Source organism: Amphibalanus amphitrite, unplaced genomic scaffold (genome assembly GCF_019059575.1).
Source record: "Amphibalanus amphitrite isolate SeventyFive unplaced genomic scaffold, NRLGWU_Aamphi_draft 002486F_arrow, whole genome shotgun sequence".
NCBI classification, from domain to species: domain Eukaryota; kingdom Metazoa; phylum Arthropoda; class Thecostraca; order Balanomorpha; family Balanidae; genus Amphibalanus; species Amphibalanus amphitrite.
This window is the reverse complement of record NW_024883917.1, coordinates 28,519-36,099: the sequence shown is the minus strand read 5'-3', so window position 1 is coordinate 36,099 and position 7,581 is coordinate 28,519. Positions and strand designations below refer to the sequence as shown.

Below are 7,581 nucleotides of genomic sequence, written 5' to 3'. Positions count from 1 at the left end.
TCTCTCTCTCTCTCTCTCTCTCTCTCTCTCTCTTCTCTCTCTCTCTATCTCTCTCTTCTCTCTCGCATATGTGGACTTCTCTGTTGATTACAAATGGTGGAAAAACATCCCCATTTTAATGAATCTTTAACCGGCTAACCGGCATTGCAAAGAATTCGCCTTTCCGACACTGCATCTTGATAAAAACGGATAATAAGGTGACTTAATAACAACGTTCAGAACTTAGAGTGTCGACTGTCGAGTTATAAACATAGTTTAGCTATTTTTATAGAAATTGAACGCCTCTACAGAGGCGCCATCATTTATAAAACATCAGCAATATTGCTGCCAGTCGTCTCATCCATGTAGCTGCTGCTAGCATCTTTCTCTGAACAATTCAGCTCCGCGGTATGGAACAATAGATCCATGTTTTGGAGGATCACTGCGGCAGACGAGGGCCTGTTTGCTGACGTCACAAGAGGTTCTGTGTGACGTCACAAGTGGCCTGGTGTGACGTCACGAGCTGGAGCCGCTCACGACATCCACACCGCGCGTGACTCACGAGTGCGCCGGAGCAGCTGGAGCTGTACCAGCTGGCACGCGTCGCTGTCGACGGCTGGAGTCGCTCTCCAGGCCGACGGTCACTCGCGCGTGGGATGGCGGGAGGGGAGAGAGGGAGAGAGAGAGGAAGAGGAGAGGAAAGAGAAGAATAAAGGGAGAGAGAGGACAGGAGAGAGGAAAAGAGAGAAGGGAGAGAGAGAGAGAGAAGGGAGGGAAAGAGATAGAGAGATGAGAGAGAGAGAGAGAGAGAGAGAGAGAGAGAGAGGAGAGAGAGAGAGAGAGAGAGAGAGAGAGAGGAGAGAGAGAGAGAGAGAGAGAGAGAGAGAGAGAGAGAGAGAGAGAGAGAGAGAGAGAGAGAGAGAGAGAGAGAGAGAGAGAGAGAGAGAGAGAGAGAGAGAGAGAGATGACCGTTGATGTTGGTATTTATTTATCCCCTGGGATGGTCCTGGGACATCCCTGGCTCAACAGGGAAGAAGCTCACCCGGAATTTAGAGTCAATACACTGAGACATTGTCGCCGAAATAGTGTCCTCCTCTGAATGCTGACCTGCTAACCTCCAGGCAAGGTTTAAATGTATGACTACTATTTGCCAGCATTAATTAACTGTTCCTTGTACTATTATAGTTATATCTATCTTGATGCTTCAAAGGAGAGAAAATAAAACAAAGCTCCAACGGATATCCACCAGCAATTATTCAATGTGACACACTATTCTTTATATGCATCCTGTTATCTTTTATATTTGAATCGGTGCTAAAAAAAATGATGTCACTTACGAGGTTTAGGTTCCATCGCGCATGATATCATAAATTTAACACGGAATTACGCCTACATACCTACTCAATCAACAAATCCAGATGCAATTTTCAACTTTGACGACAAGCTCCAATAATTTTTTACCCTTGACTTTCCAAAGCAAATGCTCCAACTCTTACGAGAAAAAATAATATGCTTATAATCGCCATGCTGCTCACCATGGATAATAAGAAAATACTTTCCAGCATGTTATCATTTGTGAGTGCATAAAACAAGTGATGCAGAATCACTTTTCGAACAATGCTGATCAACTGTTGACTGTGCCACAAGTCCACAATCCCCACATTTCCATCAAGAACACAATTTAAACCCGTCACAGCACACAAACACGACTTTTTTGCACATCCATGAATCAGTATAAATTGTTTTGCTAAGGATCCGCTCGTCCAGTCCCATCAGCAAGACAATCCAAACCCGCCACAGAACACAAACATTTCGGTGACGTTTTCGAAACAATCGCTTACAGTCCACCAGTGCGTAAACACCACACGCAGCTGGCAAACACTGCCAGTGACTCACCTTGTTATCACAGTGTCCGTTTCGGCCTCTGCACACAGTTCTGGATCACGCGGCAGGTGTAGCACTGAGAGCGTCTCAGCTCCTCGCCACAGAGCGATGAGGTCGGGTCAGGTTCCGACCATCAGCCGTCCGTTGTCGGCCATCGCCATGACTCCCGGTAACCCCACCACCCTGTCACACGTCACCCTGCGCACATTAGCTCACAAGTCAGCACATCACAAACCTGCACCAGCCCTCGCCAATCGGGGCAATGTCAGCACAATACACTAGCCTACGTCTCTCCGGGCACCACGGTCACATCACCATCCCACGCCAGTCAGAGCACCATCGTCGCACCACTGCCATCTGAGCCCCGCATCACCTCGGACCGATCGACAAGCGTCGGAGCGTGCCGCGCCACCTCCGACGGCCCTCCGCGGCGGTACTGAGCGCCGCCGCCGCCGGCGGCGCCCGCCCCTCGTCGTTCGCGACGCACCTGAGCGCCGCGACCGACGGCCGCGGTCATGCCGTCGGCGGTCGCCCACTGCAGCGCGACTCCCGCTGACTGGCCCCGAGCGTCTGCCACATCGATTTCAGATGGGTGGTGTGTGTCTCGGCAGACAGGCGGCAGTTGTAATGGATTATACCGGTCCCAGGCATACAACAGCTAATGGTGTTTATTCACGGACTTCCAGTAAAGGAAAAAAGCTAGGACGCTTCCAGATGGCTATTTGTTCGTACAAGGGCATAACATCAAAACGGTCCATTGATGTATGTCCGCCTGGTTACACCTAACGTAAAAAAATGAAATCAGCTGCGATTGCTTTTATTGGATTTTATATCCGTAGGGAATTGGTGTACCGATTTCGGAAATTGAACAGATTTATGCATTGCGTGAGTAGTTTTCAGTCCCTGCTCCTTTGCCACACATTTTCACAGATGAAGACACATCAAACCAGCTTCAAAACTTCTTTCCAGTTGCAATATCAGCTCTCTGTGAGATTTGAGAACCGATCAACAATATGAGTCTGCATTTGATGGTCGATGAAAAGCCTTGAGAAGGACTCGACTCAGCAGGGCTCTACGCTTGCATGATGCGTTGCAATAGCGTGTTGCTTCTTGTCAGTGATTATTACGCAAATCAGTAATATCGTGAACCAATTTACATTGACTGGTGATAAAACATATACCTACCAAAGTCAGCAAAAATATTTGCGTGGAAGATGAGGGGCTCATTGTTAACGCTGTCATATACCTAGTATGTTTATACGAAATGTTACCATTATAAATTGTAAATGTCTGCGAAATGTTAATGTATTCTCTGCCTAAGGACCTCTAAAACCATGCCGATATTACTATGTGTGATATATCCCGGCAGTTGCTGGGGTATTTCGCCACCCACCGTTTGCTGGGGGGGGGGGCGTTAAACGCCCCCAGCCGATAACTCGAGAACCAATAGGCGCAGCGAAACGCACGAGGCGGCAAACGGAAGAACGCGACGAGACGCTTCAGATGAGTACTTTAAAGTTGAATTTTGAGGTCACAGGTCGGGTCAAGGTCAGGTTAAACACCTGAAATCGGGCTTTCAGTAGCATGGACTTCAGGACTTCGCAATGGGCGCCTCTCGTCATAAACTCTGTCAAAACGGTGCACAATCCATCATATAAGGCCTACAAGAGTGTCAGCTCCATGTAGGGGTCAGTCAAGCATAGGTCAGGGTCAAGGTCAGGTCAACCGGGTAGGCACATATCCCCGAAAATCAAAACTGATATTCGCAGCCCGTGACACATGTTTTATGGGTAATTTGGGGCGTAGAACACGATGGTGACATTCATGTTATCATATGTGTACGTGTTTGGCTCAAAAAGTTCAATCTAAGAAATGCATGTATCATGGTCGTCAAGTGGTCACGAGAAATTGCCAAGTTTCAGTTCAAGAATTTGGAAAATGCGGAACAATAATCAATAATCGAAGATAGCCATTTGATTGTTCATGGTATTGGCAGTCTAATGGCGTTTACGGCATGTCTGTATGTTTATTCTGTGATTTTATATGATTTTTTGAACATATGCCGTTTTTGGTCGAAAACTCAGAAATCATGACGTCACTAAAACCTCGATATCTCAAAATTTGTCCGACCGATTTTTTTTGAAACTTTGCCACAATAAACTTCAATTAATTCCCTACAGGTACCCACAATTTGGCGCGCCGCAGGCGCGCCGTTTTTATACTATGGCCCGGCGAAAAAAGTGGGGGCGTTTAACGCCCCCCCCCCCCAGCAACTCGCGGGATATGTGGCAAACCGGGCAGTAATTAGCAAACTCAACTCTATTCAGAAGTGGTATTATTCGAGAGGCGCTCTAGACTCCAATTCCGTGCGCACAATGATCTGTGCATATGCTGAAAAGGCGAAAGCTACTGATAGGATGTCGAATAAGCAGTCCATTTACCAACCGAATGCGTTTATCAATTAATTATCTAGCAACTACTTCCGCAACAATGCCTATCACTAATAGAACGAATTCTGCCTTGCATTGACAACCCTGATGCACACCGTGCTACAGTACGGCATTGTCCTGGTATTAATCCCTGGATAGCGACAGCGATTTCGCTCTGATTCCGCTTTACCCGGAGCTCTACTTAGGGGTGGACATTTTGCAGATTGACTCTGTCAAAGTCTGTTTTGTCGACAGTTGCCAGGCAGCAGCGCGCTGAGAAAGTGCTCCCTAGTCACCTCTCGGCGGGATATTCCCGAGTGGCATTGATCGGAACGTGCTGATTGGAAATGGCGGCCCGGATATTGGTCATAAATAGGAGCGATGCGAACGGAACATCAGAGGTACTCGGACTATGCTGGTCACGAAATTATGCTATTTCATTAGCCTATGATCCATGCCAGTGAATTATCGGATTTTCAAAACAGTTTCTTTTTAGGTCTTGTCCATTTTGAAATATCATTGATAACGCTTTCTTTGAAGCTCCGCAAATTGTTGGCGTATTCACGAAGATCAAGCATCAAACCTCTATCAAGTCTAAAAGGATATCACAACATAACTTCGCCCAAACCAGTAAAGATTTGATATAGTAACCACATTTTCTGAAGATGGGTGAATTCTTCCTTCACGATTACACTCACGTTCAGGATGATGAGTTTGCCAAAGAGTTGATGGGAAAGTTTGACAAATTCGATTGCCGCTTCAAGGCAATACATCCAGAAAAGCCGGTGTCAATGGACCCTGAGGTTACCTACTTTGGCAACCGCAAGAAAAAACAAGACTTTTTGTAAGTAGAACACTGCATATTGCCTCACACGTGTGATGGTCACTGATAGCCTGATAGGTACCGCTCACTCTGTTCGAAGGAACCAATAAGTCATTCCGCGGTACGACGATTGTTACACTTTCGGAGTCCCGCTTTTTTTAAAAGCATTGCGAATTGGTCATGCTTATTGCTTATCATCATATAACCGGCGGTTTAATGTTTATACTTTATCGTTCAGTGATGAGCACGGGATTATGGTCTAGATGACCATCCCCCACTGCCGGCAGATGTCAGTACGACCAGGTGTACCGGCAGAAGAGCACGTGGAACCAGCGACTGCATAGAGAGGACGCGCAATACAAACTGGCTGCCGTTCACATGTGGCGAGAGGAGGCCGACCGGACGGTGCCCGCACTGGGCAGCAGTCTGTACGGCCACCGGCCGGCCATCGACGCCAAAAAGACCACCAACAGTCAGCGTATCCACGTAGTGGAGCAGGAGTTCCGCCGACCGCGCAACGTCTTCCCCGGCGACGGACTGTAGAGAGGAGGCGCTGCATGGTGGGTGGTGGATGCAGCGGCGTAAACGGAGGACGAACGGATGTAATAGAGCGGATGTAACGGAACGAGTGTAAAGGAACGGGTGTAACGAAACGGGTGTAACAAAACGATTGTAATAGAACAGCTGACACGGACCGAGTGTAACATCCTGATTGTAAAGAAACTAGTGTCGTGGAACGGATGCAACAGACAATAGGTGTGATAGAATAGCTGAAACGGACCGGATGTAACGGATCGCGGGTGTAATAGGTCAATGGCAGAAACCGATGGCCATGCACCTAGTCCATAACAAGATTGCACACATAGTAGTGCATTTGGAGTGGGACCCACCGTATAAATTTGAAGCATTGATAATGTCTATGGGCTTTGTTTTATATTATTCAACAACATAAACTTAATTATTTCAAAAGATCGCCAAAGGGCGAGCACATTGAAAGGCATAGTCAAGACTCACAGCAGGGGCATGCGAATGCAATCATGCGCATGGTAAACGAAACACTGAATAATGTATTGGCTTTCCATCATTGATGTTTGTAGTTTAGTATCCTCTAAGGAGCGACTTGCACATCGATGGCAGATAAGTTAATCATATTTTTAACCCGCGCCGTGCTGGTGGCCTGTGTTTTCCGTTTCGTGCTGGGGGGACGTTTTCATGTCGCCCCCTTCTAACTCGGCTCCTGGGCCACGTAGCGACACGCGGTATAGTATAGGCGGCAATTGAAAGAGCGTCAAAAATAATGGCGGAAACACTCGGGTTAAATTTTTTAGCTCAGGTCAAAGGTCAGGCCACCAGAGGTCATCAAAGGTCAAATTTAGTCAATTTCAACAATTTTGGAAACTGCCGGCGGCTAGCTCGGGAACCAATAGAGCTACAGCGCCGCGGAAAATGCATTCGATAGCCCTTTTACAGACCTTTCTGGATATTGTACACAGATTTGACCTCAGGTCAACGGTCTAGCCTCCAGAGGGCAAAAACTCTAAAAATAGCCGTTTTCCAAAAAAGTTTTTCGGTAATAACTTTTTCCTTAGGGGAGCCACGACATTACTTTTGCTCGCATCGTGTTCCTCTCGTCGAGACGCGTCGAATGTCGAATGTCGAGGCGCGTTGAAAATTTGACCTCAGGTCAAGGTCATGACCTGACCGGAAAGGGCCATGTTGCATATCAGTCGACCCGTATCGTCGAGCTGAACACATCTGACGTGTTTTCACCGTTCTAGCACGTCTCTATCAACAGTTATAGCCAAATAACTGCTGGTGACCGTTCATGACCTGAGATGACCACCTCAGAGGCACACAGAGGGGTCACAAGTGTATTTATCCGATTCAATCTGTCATGTTTACCTATGAATCGATGTTTGAGAGGGTTTTGAACGACATTTGACCAAAAGAGGCACATTTCAATCTTGTCCCGTTGACTTATACATAATAGAGAGGCTGCAAATTTGACCTAACCTTAGGTCACACATATAAAAATCCGACATATACATTTTGTACACATTGCTATTCTCATCAATCACTGAAACTTTCAAAGTGATTGCTTGGTCGGTGTAGCTGTAACGAGCCTTTGAACTTAGACTCGTTACAGCTACAGAGGCTCGTTACAGCTGTAGCTGTAACGGTAAGGTCACTGGACGTGACCTGACCTTGAAGAACCGGGTCTAAAATTTTCACAACATGTGTGCCAAAGATGTATGAGCAGGTGTACCAAAAATGGCGGCGCGTAGCGCCGCCGTTTTCGAGATCGAAAACCCTGAGGGGTGACGTAAAAACGCGCCCAGCACGGCGCGGGTTAATAAAGTTTTATCATTTTCAAGTGGAATTTGGGCCTCAACTGTGGCCGAACTAGCAACGCGCCACCCTTGCATTGTACTAACTCAACCCCTGCCAATATTGGCTAGGGTGTCT

At 47.1% G+C, this 7,581-nt stretch overlaps 1 protein-coding gene across 1 annotated transcript; it reads left to right on the top strand.

Moving 5' to 3' along the window:
• Positions 1–4,750: 4,750 nt before the first annotated feature.
• LOC122377054 (uncharacterized protein C5orf49 homolog) lies at positions 4,751–5,807 on the top strand. The gene is made up of 2 exons (XM_043357017.1): positions 4,751–5,136; positions 5,403–5,807. The coding sequence occupies exons 1-2, from the start codon at positions 4,958–4,960 to the stop codon at positions 5,656–5,658; spliced, it is 435 nt and encodes a 144-aa protein (XP_043212952.1). The 5' UTR covers positions 4,751–4,957; the 3' UTR covers positions 5,659–5,807.
• The last annotated feature ends 1,774 nt before the right edge of the window (positions 5,808–7,581 follow it).

Coding starts and splice junctions, on each gene's coding strand:
- LOC122377054 (XM_043357017.1), top strand. CDS start 4,958: ATGGGTGAATTCTTCCTTCACGATTACACTCACGTTCAGGATGATGAG. Junction 5,137..5,402: donor AAGAAAAAACAAGACTTTTT/GTAAGTAGAACA, acceptor CACTGCCGGCAG/ATGTCAGTACGACCAGGTGT.